The sequence below is a fragment of the Lotus japonicus genome, chromosome 5 (assembly GCF_012489685.1).
Source record: "Lotus japonicus ecotype B-129 chromosome 5, LjGifu_v1.2".
Taxonomy (NCBI): Eukaryota; Viridiplantae; Streptophyta; class Magnoliopsida; order Fabales; family Fabaceae; genus Lotus; species Lotus japonicus.
In genome coordinates, this window is record NC_080045.1 from 61,418,666 (window position 1) to 61,439,602 (window position 20,937).

General features: G+C 35.7%; 4 protein-coding genes and 1 non-coding gene across 5 annotated transcripts; all 5 read left to right on the forward strand.

Moving 5' to 3' along the window:
- The first annotated feature begins 2,332 nt into the window (after nucleotides 1–2,332).
- LOC130719938 (uncharacterized) lies at nucleotides 2,333–3,820 on the forward strand. The gene is made up of 3 exons (XM_057570530.1): nucleotides 2,333–2,791; nucleotides 3,055–3,197; nucleotides 3,314–3,820. Exons 2-3 carry the CDS (start codon nucleotides 3,057–3,059, stop codon nucleotides 3,818–3,820), a joined length of 648 nt encoding a protein of 215 aa, XP_057426513.1. The 5' UTR covers nucleotides 2,333–2,791; nucleotides 3,055–3,056.
- A 597-nt stretch (nucleotides 3,821–4,417) lies between these two features.
- LOC130718953 (protein DETOXIFICATION 34-like) lies at nucleotides 4,418–9,616 on the forward strand. Its single transcript, XM_057569608.1, has 7 exons — nucleotides 4,418–4,724; nucleotides 5,572–6,197; nucleotides 6,726–6,782; nucleotides 7,139–7,377; nucleotides 7,516–7,634; nucleotides 7,900–7,986; nucleotides 8,997–9,616. Exons 1-7 carry the CDS (start codon nucleotides 4,464–4,466, stop codon nucleotides 9,051–9,053), a joined length of 1,446 nt encoding a protein of 481 aa, XP_057425591.1. The 5' UTR covers nucleotides 4,418–4,463; the 3' UTR covers nucleotides 9,054–9,616.
- Nucleotides 9,617–12,190: 2,574 nt separating this feature from the next.
- On the forward strand, nucleotides 12,191–16,240 carry LOC130718526 (protein DETOXIFICATION 35-like). Its single transcript, XM_057569125.1, has 7 exons — nucleotides 12,191–12,645; nucleotides 13,415–14,040; nucleotides 14,519–14,575; nucleotides 14,805–15,043; nucleotides 15,127–15,245; nucleotides 15,537–15,623; nucleotides 15,877–16,240. Exons 1-7 carry the CDS (start codon nucleotides 12,373–12,375, stop codon nucleotides 15,952–15,954), a joined length of 1,479 nt encoding a protein of 492 aa, XP_057425108.1. The 5' UTR covers nucleotides 12,191–12,372; the 3' UTR covers nucleotides 15,955–16,240.
- A 1,526-nt stretch (nucleotides 16,241–17,766) lies between these two features.
- On the forward strand, nucleotides 17,767–17,881 carry LOC130721714 (U5 spliceosomal RNA). The gene has a single exon (XR_009013635.1). It is a non-coding gene; the product is annotated as a U5 spliceosomal RNA (small nuclear RNA).
- Nucleotides 17,882–18,187: 306 nt separating this feature from the next.
- On the forward strand, nucleotides 18,188–19,129 carry LOC130719940 (F-box/kelch-repeat protein At3g06240-like). The gene has a single exon (XM_057570531.1). It carries the CDS (start codon nucleotides 18,188–18,190, stop codon nucleotides 19,127–19,129), a length of 942 nt encoding a protein of 313 aa, XP_057426514.1.
- Nucleotides 19,130–20,937: the final 1,808 nt, after the last annotated feature.

Here is a 20,937-nt window from a genome sequence, read left to right on the forward strand (position 1 = left end):
TTAAATTTCAAAATAACTTTTTTTTACATATTTCAGTTATTATATAGTTAAAAAAGGTTAATTAACAGGTAAATACTTTATTGCAGGACTGTTGTTGGAAAAGCACTGTTTGCAGCTGCTTGCAAGTGCAGCAGTACTCATTCATTGAACCAAATAAATAATTGAAACAAGAATAGTATATAATAATAAAGCATCCTTCTCAAAAGGTAGTTGTGTAGTGATCCGAAATTATTTAGGTTGATTGTGAAGGGAAAAAATCCTAGGTATACGTACCCTACTATTAGTAAACAATGATAACCTAAGATTTTCTTCCTATATAATTAATGGTTTCAACTAATTATACATGCAACAATCTCTTGCTACTTTGGAGTTGAATAGGAGGAATGAGTGATATGATATGTGATAGGATAGAAAATATAAAAAAGAATAGAAATAAAAATATGTAAAAATGAGATGATATAGAGAAAACGAAGTGTAAATAAATCAAAACCCTTTAAAATTTGGTGTGATTATAAACTTGTGGATGCTGTTTGCTTATGCAAGCAGCTCTAGCGATTTGAATTTGGAAGCATCATTTTCTATTTTTAATTGGGACATTTTGAACAATTATAACCGAAATTAAAAATAATATAACAAACAATATTGGAAGAAGCAAGCGCGTGGCGTGGAGCTAGCATGGAAGCTGAAAAGTGTAAATGTCAAACCCTCAACCTGCTTACGTGTCAATTGAACTCACTGTACCTACAAATCCAACACGTAAATTCACCTGGAATGAAAAGCAATAACAAGAAAACTGAAATTTCTCTAGCTTTGTATGAGAAAGAAATGTGAAGTGAAAGAAAAGACCCTTAAGATTTTCTTTTTCTTCCTCAGTGACAAATTCAAATAATCAGAAATATAAAGTTTTCCTCTCACGATGAACTGCGATGGGAAATGAATGGAGAATGAGTAAAGAGAAAGGGAAAAAAAAAAGCAAAGAGCTAAGGCATTGACTAAGAGTTGACTTTTTTTTTGTCAACAAAGATTAGGTTAAGACTCTCTAGCCTTAAGATAAAACTGCACTCAACTTTTTTTTTTGTCAATAAAACTGGACACGACCCTTTTTTTAACAAAAATAAAAGTGTACACGACTTCTTTGGTAATGATTTACAAGAATGGAAAAAGCCCACAACCCAAAGCAACTACAAAAGAGTGTTAGACCTAACTCGTTTTTTTTTGGTCAATAGTGTTTCTATATTTCTATATACCATCTAGATTGTGGATTTTTTTTTTATAAAACATGTACAGTATGGTTTTTGACTTTTTTTTTGTCGATAAATATATGGTTTTTGACTAAGACATGTATGCTTGCAAGAGATTTGGGCCACTAGCCCAACTCGTGATACATGTCCATGAGATCTTTTTTTACCAAAAGAAATAGTTCAGCTGATAAAAAAAAGAAGGTGCTTAATGGGAAATTTGTCCAAAAACAAAACTGATAATGGAAGAGCCGAAATAAAAAGAAACGGGAAAAAAGATGACAAAAGTAAGGGTTAAACCATTAACAATACTGACTAATCCCATCGTTACGAATTTTTTTACCATCTTATTGATAAAAAAAGTGCTAAAACTAATAATTGAATAGTCAAAATAGAAAGAAATAGAAAAAAATATGATAAAAGTAAGGCGCAAACCGCCGACAACAATGACTAATCACCTTAATTATTGTGAACGCTTTCGTTAAGCGACAAAAGACTAACCACGAATACGCTATATTTTTCATGAGTGATGATCGAACTCCCGACCTCATTATTAAGGGACGAGGTCAGCTAAGTACCATGCCACCTGGTTTTTTTTTTTCACATACCACACCTGATTTTAGATACAGTAAATCCAAAAAAGTATTTAAATTATTAAATAACAACTATACTTTGAATTGGGAAGGATTGGGATAGGTTCCTCCTGAGTAATGATATATACACACTTCACTTTTTCTTTCATCTCATTTCCACCTATTTCTTTTCATATCTCTCTTTGCATTTCCTATCACATCACAAATCATATAATTTATTTCCCTTTCATTTATACCTTCAGACAATAGACAATGTAGAATTCATGGACTCAAATAATTAGTCACCAATTTTAATCGTTACTAGCAACCAAATTTTCGTGAATTTATTTTCTTGTAGGTTGGTGGAAGGAAAGGCTGTAACTAAGCCACTTGTCTTAAGTTCTTATGCGAATTGACGTACGAGTGAAAAGCTGGATAGAAACCGCATTTATGTTTGAAATCTCATTTCATATTGCTAATGAATTATATAAACTCTGACCGTAAAACAAAAATATAAATTCATTTTCAATTTGTATATTTTTCTGAAAGTAACTTGATTTCCATATTTATTTTTCAAATAATAGCACATGTTATATTTCATCACTCTTTTTGGGGAGTTGGGTTTGGGGCCCCCCTATGGGGCTCCGCGCCCCACCTCTTTTTTTTTAACCCATAAATGCCCTACGGAACTTAAACTTCCGTATTCTATAAAATAGAATACGGAAGTTAAAATTCCGTATTATAACTCTGACAGTCATCACCTTTTCCACCATTACTCCTCCCTCCACCAACCCCTCCACCATTACTCCTCCGTCACCAACCCCTCACCAGCCCCCTTAACCCCCTCAATGCCTCCAGACCACCCTCTCTCTCACCCTCTCCTACCTCACTTTCATCCTCACTTCCATTCTTCCTACCACCACCACCAACTCCTTCATTGGCAAGCTCTCCACCATTGGATGCAAAAAGATAGCATTTGAGGTAAGTGTTGTTAGTTGTTTGTTGTATGTTGTTAGTTTAAGTAGTTGAAGTTGTTAGATTAAGTAGTTAGATTAAGTAGATTAAGTAGTTAGAATGATGATTTTCTGAATTCTGAGATGTGTTAAAATACGGAATATAAAGTTTCGGAGTCTATACGGAAATTCATATACCGTATTCAATACGAATTATAAATTTCCGTATTAAATACGAATTATAAAGTTCCGTATTCAATATGGATAATAAAGTTCCGTATTCTCTTCCAGGGATGACAGAATCATTTTTATTTCATGAATCCCAATTGATTGAAGTTGGATTGAACAATGCTCAACCTGAAGAGGTGCCACCACCAGCATTTGTACCCCCGTGTATAAGTATAGATGTCTCGCATTTATTTACAACTGATCAGGTATTCTTTGAACAGATTTTTGCATTGTTTTGAAAGTGTAATATATCAATTCTTATTATGTCTTGATCACCCTTGTTTATGCCTTGTTTGTGTGTTGGGTATGCATCATTGAACAGATTTTCCCTACCCGTGATGATCTTATCAATTGGGTTCATGGAATTGCGATTGAAAATGGATATGTTGTGTTGATCACAAAGTCAGATAGCGGTGGGAATGGAAGCAGAAAAGCTTATGTCATGTTGGGGTGCGAGAAGCATGGTAAGTATGTTCCCTACAGAGACCCTGACCTTGTTGAAGGAACGAGAACACAAAAGACAGAATGTCCTTTTAGACTAAAAGGACGACCTATGAAAAATGGCATAGATAGAGATTGGCGGCTAAAGGTGATGGAAGGTACACACAACCATGAACCAGCTAGGTCACTACTTGGCCACAATTTTGTTGGTCGTCTAAATTCCGAAGAGAAGGAGCAAGTGGAAAAAATGTCAAAGAGTTGGGTTCCACCGAGAAAGATGCTGTTGACTTTGAAGGAAAACAATCCTTTAAACTTGACTACCATATCTCAGATTTATGGTGCTTGCAAGAGGTTAAGAAAATCCCTCCGCGGGTCATTAAGTTTATAACTCTAAACAGACACCAAATACGGAACATTAAGTTTCATATCCAATACGGAACATTAAGTTTCGTATCCAATACGGAACATTAAGTTTCATATTGAATACGGAACATTATGTTCCGTATCGAACCAGAGATCCATTAACGACATTGCATGAATGGAACTCGCCCCAAAGGCCAATTTATACACAATTTCAGCCAACATAACATCTACTTAAGCATAAATCGACTACCCTAGGGTTGCAAGATTCCATAATTCCAAGTTAAATGGTGAATTCAAGTTGAAATCCAAACTTACTTACCTCTAGGTTCAATGCAATGAATGGGGAGAATGGGTTTGATGATGGAGACGATGGTACACTTTCCAGATGATGATTGAGGCAAGGAGATCGTCGGTCTCGAAGATTGGAGAGCAAGGGTTTGAAATGTTTTGGAGCGCTGAAATGGGTTTTGGAAAAACCCCTGTCATTTACATAGTAATATAATACGGAACTTTATATTCCGTATTGAATACGAAATTTAATATTCCGTATTCTTGTAAAGGGGGTTTTTCCGTAATTTCCCCACTTTAAGTGGGGCGCGGAGCCCCATAGGGGGGCCCCAAACCCAACTCCCCTCTTTTTGGTCACTTCCTGCATCTTTGGTAGAAGAATGGAAGCACCGCTTTTGACCAAAACTTCAACCTCAGATTCTGACTATTTGGCCGTGAAGAGCTTGAAGGAGGCTAACTCAATTTTCTGGTCAGAAACAGTGGTGCTATGGAAAATAGCAGTACCAGCTGCACTAACCGCACTGTTTCAATTCTTGTTAAACTCTTCCACCACCATCTATGCTGGTCATTTAGGAGACGCTGAGCTCTCTTCCATCTCTCTCTATTCCAGTGTCATGTGTGCCATCTGCTTTGCTTTGATTGTAAGTGCTCAATTCCATGCCACAAGCCAGTACTAGCATTTTTTTAAGCTTAGAAAGTGTGGGTTGCTTTATCAGTAGCCAAATCACATCTGTCTCTCTATAAAAGGAAAATGTCACTGGACATTCAAGACACCTAGAAGGCTAGAACTAATGCTTATTATCTAAATATATTTGTATAAGGAAATGAAGTGTCTACCACTTGTTTTTCTTTTTTTAATCTAACACAGAAGACAAACCATGTTCGAGCCATTAACATCCATATTCTTGTGGTGCTAGCTCTCCTAAAACTTTTCATGCCCATTTTTTAGAAGTCTACATTGACGAGAGATATGAGTATGAGCAAGGTAGCTTAGCTTTTGGAGTAGAGTTAACCTTCCTAAATTCTAATACATTAACTAACCAGCTTTTGTTATACCACTTGTTTAAGAGACGAAAAAGAGAACGTGAGAGGTGCCATTGATGATCATTATGGGAAAGAAGAAATAGGGGAAAAAATTGAGGTGGATAAGATATGGAAGAGGAAATAGGTGCTTAAAAATCAAGATTGTTTATGTAGTTCAAAATGTATTCTAGATTTTTCTATAAACACGTTAATTTCACACAGAGAAATCATTGAGTACTTATACAACTGTGTTTTGACATCCAATAGATCCGCAAATTTCAGGATATGAAATATCGCTACATGCATCGCACGGGTCGCTACACTAGTATACTATTGTCAAATGGCTTCATTCTGTTTTTTTGCCCAGAATGCAGTTTACTAGCATTTATTATTGATAGCTAGATTATGGAATTGCATCTGTTTTTGGCTGCATTTCTCATGCCAAAGCCATGTGCAAAATTGTAGTTTGGGATGTCTGCTGGGCTGGGAACGCTTTGCGGGCAAGCTTATGGAGCAGGGAAAGTTCAATCTCTTGGAATTTACCTGCAAAGGTCATGGATTGTTGCACTCATCCTTGTTATAATTCTCTTGCCTCTCTATGTATATGCCACTCCATTCTTAAAACTACTAGGCCAAGAAAATGACATAGCTGAACTGGCTGGCCACTATTCAATACTATCCATTCCCTATTTGTTTTCCTACACCATCAATTATCCCACCCAGAGATTCCTTCAGGTCCAGAGTAAGGTTAATGTGATCATGTTCATAGCATTTATAGCCTTAGTTATACACAATGTGCTTCTTTACCTTTTCATCTATGTCCTCTCCTGGGGTATAACCGGGGCAGCTATGGCTTCTAACCTCTCATCGTGGGTGGTTGCTGGGGGTCAAGTTATCTATGCTGTGGGTTGGTGTAAGGAAGCGTGGACCGGGTTGTCATGGCTAGCTTTCAAGGATCTATGGGGCTTTGCGAGGCTAGCTATTGCCTCATCTCTAATGATGTGCTTTGAGCAATTTTACAACCCTTGCATTATACTCCTCGCTGGTCTACTTGACAATCCTGTAATTGCTGTTGGTTCATATTCTATCTGGTAAGATGATTACTCTTACATATGACCAGATTCAACTATTGTTAGGACTTAGGACTGAGACTTTTCTCTTTCTTAGATATGTTAACCTAGAGATCGTTTGGAAACAGACTTAAGAGCACTTATTGAAGCTTATCTGCTAAAAAAACACTAAATAAGCTCCAAAAAGTGCTCTGTAGTCCACATCCTAAGGGGTTCCTAGTTGCTTATTTTTACTAGCTAACTACTATGTTATGATGACTAGTTGTTTTATGTTTCGGTAAAAGCTACTGTACTGTCCGCAACCTTTTGCTTCTGAGACCTTCTTATGTGATCTGTGAGAATATGTAGACAGACTTGTAAGATGCAATGCTTGTGACATTCACTACGGCTGCTTGTAATTTCTCTCTTCTCTTCCCTGTTCTGTTGCGTCTGTTTTCTCTGTTTCCTTTACAACTATGTTTATCTCTTCTTTGTTATTGTTGCTTCTTAATTAGCCTCTTGGCACATTGATTTTACTCCTCTTTCTTTTCTAACTATTTCATATTTCAGCCTGAACTTCGCAGGTTGGCAAATGATGCTGCTAATTGGAGTGAATATTGCTGTTAGGTAACAACTACTAGAGAATGTAATCGTTAATTAATAACCATTTTGAGCAAATGACACTGTCTAACTTACCCCATAGGGTTAAATAACCCCATCCTAGGTGGATCAATAGTGTTTAAGATAAGTGGGTTGGGAATGACATCCATTTTGTACTTGAATTTTCATTGGTCCAACTAGGATAGTGTACCGTGAGATAAGTTAGACAACCTGATTTCAAAAGGTAGCAAAATCGTTTGTCCATTTGATCATGCTGATTTAGGTTGTTAATGAATGTGACGAAACTCATATCATATATGGTGCTCTTTTAGTTAATTTCCACAACTCTAATGTTTGATTTTGGCATTTTGTACCCCTCTCAGTGTTCGGATCTCCAATAAGATAGGAATGCAGCATCCGAGAGCTGCTAAGTACTCTTTCTTGGTGACTATGTTCCACTCTCTCCTCTTAGGGATGGTGTGCATGATTGCTATTTTCTTAAGTAGAGACAATCTTGCTATTATCTTCTCAAACAGTAGGAATATGCAATTAGCTGTGGCTGAACTAGCATACCTTCTAGGTCTATCGATGCTTATAAATAGTGCTTCACAAGTGTTGTCAGGTAACAATTAGCTTTTGGCTTCTTCAAAAGTACCTTATTTTTTGAACTTCACATGTCACAAACTATAGAATCTTCTACTGTTGTTGGTGTTATCTTAATCTTGTATATTCTTGTTTCTTTTGCGGGGCAATTCTCTAGGTGTTGCCATTGGAAGTGGATGGCAAGTGAAGGTAGCTTACATTAACTTAACCTGCTATTATGTGGTTGGTATCCCCCTTGGACTTTTACTCGGTTTCACGGCCAAAGCAGGGGTCAAGGTAGAATTAATGTTTCCAATGCTCTTCTATGCTTCTTTTTCTAACCAGATGCATCCTCTTTTATTGTTATTGTTCACACAGTAATGTTGCTAAAGTTCAAACTTAACCATCATATATAAACTACTCAAACTTTTATTGATGATTTTACCCTTCTTGCTTTTCAACGGTGGAATAAAAAACCAAGTTATTATCGTCACAGAACTACCATGTTTTCATCTCTAATTGATATCTATGTATTATGATATTCTACTGGCTGAGATTGCAGGGTCTATGGGGAGGCACACTGTGTGGCAGTATCCTTCAGGTGTTGTGCCTTTTATCTGTAATTTGGAAGACCAATTGGACCAAAGAGGTAATTGAGCAGCATACATTTTCAATAAAAAACAACAACCTAAACTCCATAGCTAAAATTTGTTAAAATTGATTTATTCCGGTAATTGTTACATCTATAAATTTGAATTCAGAGTTCATAGCATATATCATTTTTCATATATAGGTAGGTAGTGCATGCAATGCACATAATTAAAAAACTGGGGTAATACTGTGACATTTTTATGTGATCATGCCTCTGGTGGTCATTCTTACTCCCATCTATCTTCAAATACTCTGTAATTCAATTCACTTTTTTCCTTGCTAAAGCTAGAAAAAGCAGAGATTATCTAAAGGGGTTTGATCTATTTATTCTTTATGATTTAAATTTGAGAAAATTATGGTTACACTTTTAGGTTATTATAGTTGAAAAGTTAGTACTTAGTTTGAGAATTGGAAGGAAAAGACTGGAAGGAAATGAGGAATGGTTGAAGGTAATGATGGATCTTCTCATTGAATCAACTTGCTGCTATGTGCATTGCTTTATATGCACATGTCAACCGGAAAACTAACTATAAACAGCAAGTTACAATTGTAGAAACTAACTTAACTAGTTAGCAGCTTAGTAGCACCTTTACCTTCACAAGTTTGAACTTGTGGTTGTGAAAGTGAAGACTTGAAGGAAATCTAAAAAACTATGAAAGTAACAGCACATCATAGCTCTCATGAAAAAGAGGGTCTAATACCATGTAAAAAATTGGAAGGAAGAGACTTGAAGGAGATGAGGAATGAGAGAAAGATGAATCTTCTCATTGAATACACTTGTTGCTTGTTTTATATACATGTGCCAACTGAACAACTAACTAGTAACTGTAAACCGAAAGATGTAACTGTACAAACTACCAACTATAGAAACTTAGTTAACTAATTAGTAGCTTAACAGTAGCTTCATATTTTAGCAGTGACTTCAGCTTCATTGGTGTTCCTATTATTCCTACTAATCATCACAGTTATATATAAATTTCTAAGGCTTGTAGAGTAATGTAATTACAGGTGGAGCAAACAGCGAAGCGTATGCAAGGCTCTCAGTTGGACCCGGTTAAGCCATAAAAAGCAGCATGGTGGCCAATGTTAGTGTGTCACATGAGACATTCTATATTACAGTACTGTTAGAATAATCTGTTTTGTGGAATTTTATTACGTTCTTGTTGTATTAAATAAATGTTGTCAGATTATTGGGGTGAGAAGATACTCAATCGAGATCACTCTGAGTTGCTGACTGATGCTGAGTTGTTTGAGCATTGTGTGTTGAAGAATAACATGGTGAAGTTCCATGAAGGTTGAAGAACTCAGAATTGAAATCAATCATCATGCTGCATTCCAATTGAAAATGCTAGCTCGTCTTTGGAAACTAATCAATTTCATTAAGCCTTGGGTTGGACCGTGGATGAACTTGTTTGATGATCGAAGTCCACAGCAGAGAAACTCCACTAAATCTTGGAGGCATAATTCATATTAAGATTTAAGGCTACAAAGACTAGAGACTTTGAAGGATGATTTCAAAGGGATATGTTGCAGTTACTATAGGAAGCTTTTGGTAGTTTCTTGTCATTTTATTGTGTTGTTAATTGTAGATAGGCAGTTATTTGTGATACAAATCGCGTTCATTAGAAGTTGGTCACTGGAGTTTGTCCTGTATAAATAGTTGTAAATTTGTTGCAACTTATTTCTCGCTATAAGAAAACTCGTCACTACTGTCAGATTGTTCCGTCAGTAGTTAACATTCAAACATATCAGTATCGACAACTTCCCTCTAATTATCGATCATGTATAGTACTAGACTAGCGGGTCATTCCACGGTAACTTACTAATGGTAAGACCGTTTTTAACTTACCGACGTATTATCCAAAGACCGTTCATAAGAGGAGTGTGAAGATAACAATGTTTTGACCGATTTTTATTAGGTTATCGGTAACCTATAAATATTTCAAAATATGATGACGATCAAGACTATCTCAAACATGAACAATGCCATGGTTGTTGATAGGTCACCAATAGCTCGAACCGTATGAAGTTGGACGGTGTGAGTTGTCGGTGATATTATTGGTGGCGATATCAGTCAATAACGTTCATCACTAACTTTTAAAAAACCGCAGTACTAGCGATTGAGCTGTCGATAATACCAAGAAATTTTGACAGCTTAAATCGTCCGCAAATTTGTGTCAATATACTTAATACTTTATTTTTTCTATTACATCTATACATTTACTAATTACTATTATATTGTCTTTAAGAAGTTAAGCCAAAATCACATGGAGTACAAAACAAAAGGTCATGGAGGGATTTGGAAGGGAAGCAGAAGAATCAGAAGGTTGGTTATTGCCTCCATGGAAGGCTATGCTGCTTCCACGTAGACTTGGTCATGGATCTTTTTTCTGGTGGGAAATTCATGCAAGCAGGGTTGGTTCAAGCACCCATCGTTTGCATCAGCTACTTGCCAATTGCAATCAATGAAATGAGATAGATTGCACTCATGTCAAATGGTACGTACCTTTTCTCATGACTGGTGGACACAGATATCCCTTCACCAAACACCTAGCGTGGCCTCGTATCAACCTTCCCTCCCTCTAACCCCACCTCTGTCTTCCTTTCTTCAAGATTTTGTTTCTTTTCAAATAAAAGAATTTTTCTCTAAAAAGTGGTACCTCCTTTTTACTAGATATCTTTCTTGCTTTAGTTTTTTCTCTTTATTTTTCAAAACTTTTATTGTTATAATATTTCATGTTTTTCACATTTTTTTTATCTGCATGTATCCTCATTTAATAATTAATATCCAATTAATTAATTAATTTTCTTATATGTCTCACCCGTGACGGATTCAGAAAACTTGAGTAGTGGGGCAATATACAAACACAAATACATATGAATAATTGGTGGGGGCAAATAGTACAAATATTATTAAGAACATCAAAATTTTGTAAAGCAAATAATACAAATAACACTTCATATTAAGAAAATATGAAAATGTTTATGGGGTCAAATGCCCCCATACTCTATTGAGTAGATCCGTCCCTGCGTCTGACTTTCCTAAAATTCATATTAGACTTTTATTTATATATATATATATATATATTGATAGGCAGATTAGACTTATATTTACCTTACAAACTTAATTATAATGTCAGAATTGCAATGCCCTTTATAAAAACTTAATTGAGCATATTTTTAGTCTATGTGAGATATTAACACACTTCAAATTTGTCCCCTTATATTTTCCCTAATCATTATTCTCACCCATTAGTATAACTCAAATTTTAAATATGTGTATTTTAGTTTATATGAATTAAGAGCACAAAACAAACTACAAGCACTTTTTTTTAAAAAAAAAAAACAAACTACAAGCGAGTCTAGTGGAAAAAGCAGTAACCAACTTAGTCCCTGAAGCTGGAGGTCCCTAGTGTGCAAACTTTTAATATCACCTGTATTTTTTTTGTTTTTAAAGATGTTTTATTAAAGTTCTGAGTAATTTATCTTTGTGACTGAAATAATATAAAGTCATTCATTCATGTAGTTCTTATCTAACAAAGTTCTTAGAGCATCTCCAATCTAGTTCTTATTTCTTAGTTTTTAGCATTATTCATGTGGGCCCGTATTGCCACATGTGTTTAAACAACTCTCAAGCAATTTTGCTCCAACCATGAGTTCTTAGTTCTTAGTTCTTACCACTATTCATTTGGTCTCACTAACCACATTATTTATAATTTTTATTTTTATAAAGTAATAAAACAAAACTCATAAAGTAATAAAGTGATTTGGATGAGAGAGAAATAATTAATATTTTGAGCTAAGAACTCAAAAAGCAAAACTCCGAACTGAGTTCTTATTTTTAAGAACTAAGAAGTCCATATCAGCACCTCCGATGGTAAAGTTCTTAGTTCTTAACTCCAAAATAAGAACTAAGAACCTTGCATTGGAGATGCTCTTAGGATAATCAGTTACTTAACATAATATCAGAGTCTTTATGACTAAACGGTTCAAAGTTCAATCTCTCTTGCCCTCAATATTTCTAATAAAAAGAAGTTTAAATAACTAACTATTCATGTAACTCTTATGCAGAAAATAACATAAAACCATTTATGTAGATTAGTATGAATTTCGTAAAATGATAATTATGAAAAAATTTTACTTAATAATCTCAACCAACTTTCTCCCAAAGGTAGGATTAATTGAACACTGATGTTGGCTGCATAACAGACCTAACTTAAAGTCCTGCATCATGAATTGAATTTAATGATTTAAAGTTTGGAGAGTACCATGAGAATAAATATGCTACTTTAAATGCTGTTACAATAACAGCCTCCATTTCTCACTCACTTCTAACTAATTCAAGCTTCCTTCACCGCCTTACACGTGTACGGTGGCCGCCGGCATGGACGCTCCCCTGCTCCACGGCGTTGGACAAGAGGCGGCGGCGGAGGAGGGTGACTATGCGGCGGTGAAGAATTTCCAGGACGCCAGGAAGGTTTTCTGGACTGAAAGTGTCAGAATATGGCGAATTGCGGTGCCTATCATTTTCAACATATGGTGCCAATATGGTGTTAACTCCATTACCAGCATCTTCGTTGGCCATCTCGGTGACCTTGAACTCTCTGCTGTTTCTCTCATTAACTCTGTCATTGGTACTTTCTCTTTTGGCTTCATGGTTAGTCTGCTCTCTCTTGCCTCACTCTCTCTGTGTGTGTATATGGCTTTTTGTTTACTACAATGATAAACAATGGTTGAATATTCATGATGTATGTTGCTTTTTTTGTATTTTTATTTTGTCCTGATGTAAGGGGCAACTCCTTATTTTTCTATTCATCAAATTTGAATGACCTTTCTTACTAACAACCAAGTTTCTTTCTACTTGGACCATGTTGGTTAATATTTAATTTTCTTCTACCCATTTGAGCTTTTGTTAATTATAGCTTAACCCCATATTTTAATTCCTTTTTATATTTTTGGTGAAGTGAAACTTAGTTTCATGGAGGGGGAAAACCAGAGACTGTAGCTGAATTTGTGATATTTTTTAGGCTGATTTCCATTTTCACATTGTTTTTGTGTGTGAAACTGAGCTACTGTTTTAATATATTTGAATTATATGGGAAGGCTATGGTCTTGAGGGACTTTTTGTATTGGCATTTGTTAATTATGAAGATGTAGAGCATTTTTTATACATTCATGTTATTTTACTGGTAACTTCTTAATTTCAGTATCAAATGTTGCAATTGACACCATATGGTCCCCATTTTGAAGTTCTAATTGATGTTTTATCTGCCTTCCTGTGCATTTTTACTCTGTGTTGTGTATTTCTCAAGAGATATGGAAGGAAAACTTGCCTTCACAATAGAAAGTAGAAACCAAGTTGTATTTGTTAGCCAAATGTTTGTATTTTAAGGGCCAAATTTGATGGTACTCTACAAAACGTGTAGCTTGGCATGGGGAGCGCAACTGAGACTCTTTGCGGTCAAGCTTTTGGAGCTGGGCAGGTTGGCATGCTTGGTGTTTATATGCAGCGCTCGTGGGTAATCTTATTTGTGACTAGTATTTGCCTCTTGCCAATATACATTTTTGCTGGTCCAATTTTAACGCTTCTTGGCCAACAGAAAGACATAGTTGATCTTGCTGGACATTTCTCTCTTTTAGTAATTCCTCAATTTCTCTCACTTTCCCTCAATTTTCCAACCCAAAAGTTCCTTCAAGCTCAGAGTAAGGTGAATGTAATTGCATGGATTGGGTTTGTGGCTCTAATTGTGCATGTTGGGATGCTCTGGCTCTTAATTTATGTATTAGATTTAGGCTTAACTGGTGCAGCGTTGGCGTTTGATATCACAAGTTGGGGAATCTCAGTGGCTCAGCTTGTTTATGTGGTGGTTTGGTGTAAGGATGTATGGACTGGATTGACATGGTTGGCTTTTAAGGATATATGGGCCTTTGTTAAGCTGTCCCTTGCATCAGCTGTTATGCTTTGCCTTGAAGTTTGGTATATGATGAGCCTCATAGTTCTTGCTGGACACCTTGGTAATGCAGTGATTGCTGTTGATTCCATCTCTATATGGTAAGATAATGCAGTTTGGTATATAAATGAAAAGGATATGATTTCATTAAAATTGAGAAATTTTAAACAAATTCTCTTTTTTGTAGTTCTTGGTAACTAAGATTTTAAAATTGTTAAGGGAACATGTGTACATTAGCAATTAGTATCAACTTAGATAACAAACAAACTTACTTCTAGACATCTCAGTATTTTTAACTGTTATTTTCCTATGATCACTGTCATGTTGAAAACTAATATGTGTAAAGCAAGCAAGGTTGAGTAGGGTCAAAATTAAGACTAGGGTAATTGAGGGAACCAGTTACTATACTTCTAGTGATTTTGTTGGATGCATCCTGTGTGCTTCTTTGAATTCTTATACCCTGGTAACTCATTCCTCCAACTGATTATCATAGTTTTATGTTAGTAATTAATTGATCAAATGATGGATGCTATTGTAAATTTGTAACCTTTTGCTAATACATTTAATGATGTTTTGTAGCATGAATTTCAATGGGTGGGAAAACATGATCTTCATTGGAGTAAATGCAGCTATCAGGTATGCACCCAAAAGCTTATGTATGTTTTATTGTTATACATTCCAATTTATGATCAATGAAATTCCAAGGTACCAGATGCTACGTTCCTTAACCTGAGTTTGATTTTGGTCTATTATAATTTGTAAGAGTTATAAGTTTGTGTAACAACTTCATTCTATTTCGTTGTTTGTAAATATATAGGTTCTTCTGTAATCATGTGTTTCCCGTTTGTATTTTTCTTATTTTCAGTGTCAGAGTTTCCAACGAACTTGGACTTCGACGTCCAAGAACAGCTAAATTCTGTGTCTATGTGACAATAATTCAGTCTCTTTTAATTGGAATCTTCTTCATGGGTGTTATTTTAGTAACTAAAGACTATCTTGGCTTAGTTTTTACAAACAGCAAGCCTTTGCTTGAGGCGGTTTCAGAACTAGGAAACCTCCTTGCCGTGACAATGATTCTTAACAGTGTTCAACCAGTGATTTCAGGTATGAATTGATTACCATTTTCCTAAATGAAGGGTAGAGATCATCACCTTATCCTATTAACAAATTTGAAATCACTTTTGCAGGTGTTGCTGTTGGAGGTGGGTGGCAGGCCCTGGTGGCTTACATCAATTTAGGTTGCTATTATCTGTTTGGGCTTCCACTGGGTTATGTTCTTGGTTATACAGCAAATTTGGGGGTTAAGGTAATGTACTAACTACTCTATTTTCTATTTCCATTGAAACCTCCTTAAAAGATTTCAAAACTGTAGGAAAACAAGTTGACTTTTCTCCACTTTGATCTGCAAAAATGAGAGAAGGCAAATAATAAATTTGCTCATTCCTGTACTATTGTTTGATGTTAATTGTTCAGTGAAAAAATGTGTAAAGACTCATTTGTTTTATAGGCAGAAAATAGGAAATGATAACTGAAAAAAGAAGTGCAGAATAAAGTGGGCAACTCTCCCTAATGATTCTGATTATTTTCTTCCATTCAGGGACTTTGGGGAGGGATGATATGTGGAATTGTTCTCCAGACCTTGGTGCTCTTGTTGATACTTTACAAAACCAATTGGAACAAAGAGGTATGCAATGCTTTCCATTCTATCTGATACTTCTGGAGGCTTTTTTTTTTCTTTGAATACTTGAGAAATGTGATAACTGAGCATCCATGATTATTGTTTATTGATAACATTTGATGCTGTTAAGTTTTGAACTACAAAGCAAAACAGTTACCCTTTTTCTTTCTTATCCTAACCTTTTTCCTATTTTATAATTTGCTTGAATGAATTCACAAGTTTTGATTGCATTTAATCATTTAACTCTTCTCAATTGTAGGTTGAAGATACATCTGAACGAGTAAGGAAATGGGGTGGGCAAGACATCCAAGTTGATAACACAGTGGCTTCGGCATAAGGTTGATTAGGTCGCGGTCTCACTGTGGTTTTTGAATGAGTTTCAAACACATTAGTAGAATTAGGTCGTTGAATGAGTTTCCAAACACATTATTAGTAGAATTAGGTCGCGGTCTCCAAAATCATTTGTGTCTATTTTGTATTATTGGCTGAGTAAAGGTTCCATTTACGAGAGTAAGATTTAAATTAATTTACATTTTATGTGTCAGCTTGATTTCAATGCACTATGACACTCAAAGAAAAAAGCGTCTGAATATGAAGTTGAAATTGGGTGAGATTTTCATTTATGCGCATTTTTCTGTTTGGAGTCCCCTTTTGTCTTTTGTGGCACAATTTCTGCAAGCCAGAAGTGAGGTGTAGGTGGAGCAATATAAGAACCAGCAAATGCTAGTGGTTGCATGGTCCTGAATCTTCTTGGGAAGGAAATAGAAAGTAAGGTGATAGTGGTGAAAATACAGGAGGAAGATTGAGCGCCTCTCCTTTGTTTTATTATGTTCATTTTTCAACAATCAAACTTACATTATAAATAGATAAGAGCAAAAGAAGGAGGGTTATGCACTTATGCTGCTCTGTTTCAAGATACAAGTCAAGTTAGAAGCCCACATCGGCCATGTATAAGTGGGAAGAGAATGCTTACAATATAAATAGATAAGAGCTGCAAAGAATGCAAACTATTCTTCTAAATTGTAAATTAGTGATGATGATGATAGATGGAATAGCTTCCCAACTTCTCAGGAGTATTCATGACTCAACATTGGTTGTTCTACAAGTTTCTCTATTCTTCAATTTCCCTCATTTTCCCAACCCTTCAAGCTCAGAGTAAAGTTAACGTAATAGTAATAGTTGCATGGATTGGGTTGGTACTTGGTGGCTCTGATTTAGCATGAAACTTAGAACTCATCCTTAGTGGTTGCAGCTCAGCCAGCTATAAATGAAAAAGGATATATGATTTCATTGAAATTGAGAAATTTTGAATATTATCTTTTTGTAATTCTTGGCAACTAATATAAGAGTTTGAAATTGAACATGTCAAAGTACATAAGCAATTAGTATCAACTTAAATAACAAGCAATTTTGCTTCCACACATCTTTGTGACTGTCATTCCTATGACCATTTGTGATCGATGTTGACAACTAATGATGTTATACTTGAGTATTATAAGGCTATGATCATGGAAAAAATCATGGTAGTTGCCCCCGTCTTCTCATTACGGAATGGTTATATTATATCAAATAAAATATTACAAAATTTTAGTCTTAAGAACTCATATGAACTGCGCTAATTCTTGTAAGTGCCTTTTTCCCCCCATCAAAATTAGTCTAAAGACATATTGACAGAATCATAGAATCAATCCACATTTACTGCAAGTAGATGTGAGTCTCATGTGGTGCTATAGATGAAAAAAGGCAAATTGATTTCCTATGGTGATGAGGTTTTAACCTCACCTTTCTATCTCAGTATCTACTTAAATAAAGACATTGATGCTTCATGTTAATATTGGTGCATTATCTTTTCTGTTTCTGGTTCCCTTTTGTCTGTTGGGGCACAATTTCTGCAAGCTAGAAGTGAGAATGAGGTATAATAGGTGGAGTAACAAGAACCAGGAAATGCTAGTTCTTTTGGGGAAGGAATGGAAATTAAGGTGATGATGGTGAAAATACAAGAGGAAGATTGAGACATGTGCCACAGGTATAAAACCAAAGGCAAGTGTTACTGAGCTTTCTGCATTAGAGCCCACATCGGGCAGAGAACTAGTGCTAATAGATTGTTAGCAATATAAATACACAGAGGTGCACTGTGTTTGAATCACGCAGCCGTGAGTTATGCACAAAGCGAACTATTCTTTCGCCTTTTACTAAAGAATACCGTGTGCATGTCTCGCTCAACGGCATACGCCTCTTTTTGGAAGAGTTTTACTAAAGAATACCGTGTGCATGTCTCGCTCAACGGCATACGCCTCTTTTTGGAAGAGTTTCTCTTTATTGAGAACTCTGCAATATTAGTTCAAATATTTTGATTATATACAATGAAATATATTGCTTGCACTCAATCATTCTGGCGACGACTCTATCTTCTTTCACCAGATTTTTTATCATAATTTATATTGTTTTCATAAGATCTTGTGTAAAGTTAGATAAGATCTTTTACCTATTAAGTTTATATATCTTCACGCATTGCACGAGTAACTTCACCTTATGTTTGTTTGTTGCTACACATTCATAGCCGCTGCACCATGCAACTCGAGGAGAAGCGACTCTGTCTTGAGCAGCTATTGATTCCTGAGGAACTCATCACGGAGATCCTGTTACGTCTCCTGGTGAAATCCCTTATGCGGTTCAAGTTGGTGAGCAAATCATTCAACTCTCTCATCTCTAGCCCCCACTTTGTGAAGCTGCACCTTCATCGATGCTTCCTTCCAAACGCCAACCCGCTCATAATATTCTGTCCTCCAGATGATGACGTCGACGAAATCGAATATTTGCCACTCAAATCCTTACTCAAAACCCCTCCTTCAACCATCTTGGACGAATTGCAGTACTTGCCCGTCAATTGGGAAGGCCCGCACATTGTAGTAGGTTCTTGCAATGACAATAATTGGAGACACACTGGTTGTTGTTTCCCATCCAATCTTACCACTCTTATTGGCGATTACAAAGGAGTTCACTTGAATGGAACTCTTAACTGGTTAGCCATTCTCAAAATTTATGAGGATAATTATGATTTTGAACTTCATAAGTATGATTTTGAGTGGGACAATGGCTCATGCCTGATTACTTCCTTTGATTTGAATAAGGAGGAGTTTGTGAGGTTGTTGTTGCCTGTTATGCCCCACAAGTTCAGTGCTCCACATCTTGGGGTTCTGGGTGAATGTCTCTGTGTTTCTGTCGATGACGGGCTAGACAATTTTGTGATTTGGCAGATGAAGGAGTTTGGAGATGATGGATCTTGGATTAAATTGCTCAGCATTAATTATCATCAAGACATAAAACCTCGTGGCTTGCCGTTTCCCTTTGGGTTTGCTAAGTACATGTTTGACAATGGTGATGTCCTCATGCTGCCAGAAAAGTACCTCTACAACAAGAGAGATAATAGATTGAGTCCTCTTAAATTTATAAATAATTTGTATTTATCCAGTGCCACAATTTGCTGTGAAAGCTTGATTTCACCTCCTTAAAATTGATGGCAGGACAACATTGAAAGATTTTGATCTCAAATATGAATTTCATATTTTAATCAGAATCCACTCCCTCCTATTTTGGTTTGTATTATTGCATATGCATATTGCTGAGACTAGTTGTTTAACATACTACTCCCTCCGGTCCTATTTATAAGTAACAAAAAAAAAATTCACATAGTTTAAAAAATGTAGTTAAACTAGATAAAATGCATTAAATTTGTCTTAAATTAAAATGAACTTCCAAAATTACCCTTTGTTATTAGTGTTGGAAAGTGGAAAAGAGAGAGAATAATTAATGAGACACATTTTACAAGTTAGAATTAATAAGGGCATCATTGGAAAAAATTAATTAATATAGCTCAAACTTTCATTTGGTTCTTATAAAAAGGACCAAGATTTTTCTTCTCTTTCATGCTTATAAATAGGACCGGAGGGAGTATTAAGTTTAAATTTATCCATCAGTCTGTATTGGCTATTGTGGATCTGAGTGGCGGTGTATCTGGTTCTTTTCTTCATCTCCTCTCTGTTTGGTTGAGGTTTGGGGTTTATGTTGTGGGTTGTGTTGGAGGCTGAGATGGAGGTTTTTAGCATCTGATTCACATGGCTTTGGTACAGAGAGGTTGGGAAGGGAGGTTATGGCAGGGTATATCACAGGGTTGATGGAGGCAAAGAACCTGGTTTGGTGGTGGGGTTTGGGCCACGGTTTAGGTATTGTTGCGCTGAGGGTCTCAGTGGTTGGATTACATTGGTTGTGTTGTGGTGGTTTCTGGTTCTTGGTTCTTGGTGATTCAGTGACACATGAAGGTTGGTTGGGGAAGAAGAGTCTGACCTTTACATTTTTACCCTTTTGTTATCCATTATATATTGACCATCCAATTAAAGAATATTTCAAGATGGTGCACCAAAATAGTAAAAGAAGTGGATCACACTCACCTGAGTCCGCAGCACGGCATGAGGCGCACCAAAAGACATAAGTTCCTTCATCTTTTCTTCCTCCCTGATGGGATGGTTGGTTGGTTGGATCATGTTGTATATGGTGAATATTAATGCAATTGCTTGGCACATTTTCATGTTGTCTAGAGTGATTAATAAATCTGGAACCCTACCCTTCTGGATTTAACTCCTTCACCATTTTCTTTCTTCTTCTTATCCATTTTTAGCAACATGTTTTACTCTTTTTTGTCTTTTAATCTTGACCAAAATATTGTCAGTCTATCTTAGATTTAAGCATTGAATTTCAAAAAAAAATGTCACAGTCTTAATATTATATATTCTATTTTTCTGTCCCCGAGAGTTAGCTCAAGTGGTAAAAGCTAGGGGATATAAGGGTTGGGGAGGGGAAGGTCCAGAGTTTGAATCCTGGAAGGGAAATTTGAATGGATTTTCTAACTTACTAACAACTAACCACTAACATTTGCCTATCAAACAAAAAATTCTTCTATTTTTCTGAAAAACAAAAATTCTATCTTTATTTATTTAAAAAAAAGTTTTATTCCTCATATATTTTATTTCAAAACTTTTTAATTTTAAAATCAAGTGAATTTTAAAAAAGATTTTGAGTTGAATAAAAAAATCTAAATTCTTTTCATATTTATATAAATAAAAATTTATCTTTTCAATGTAAAAAAAAAAAGTAAACATTTAGAGCCTGTTTGGTGCGACGTATAGTATAAGGTCTGATAGTATAAGACCTGATAGTATTAGGCCTGATAGTATAAGCCTTGATAACTCACATGATGAATTAAATAATACGTCATTTTACGTATAAGAGGACTTCGATGGATAAGCTTATACAATACAATGTC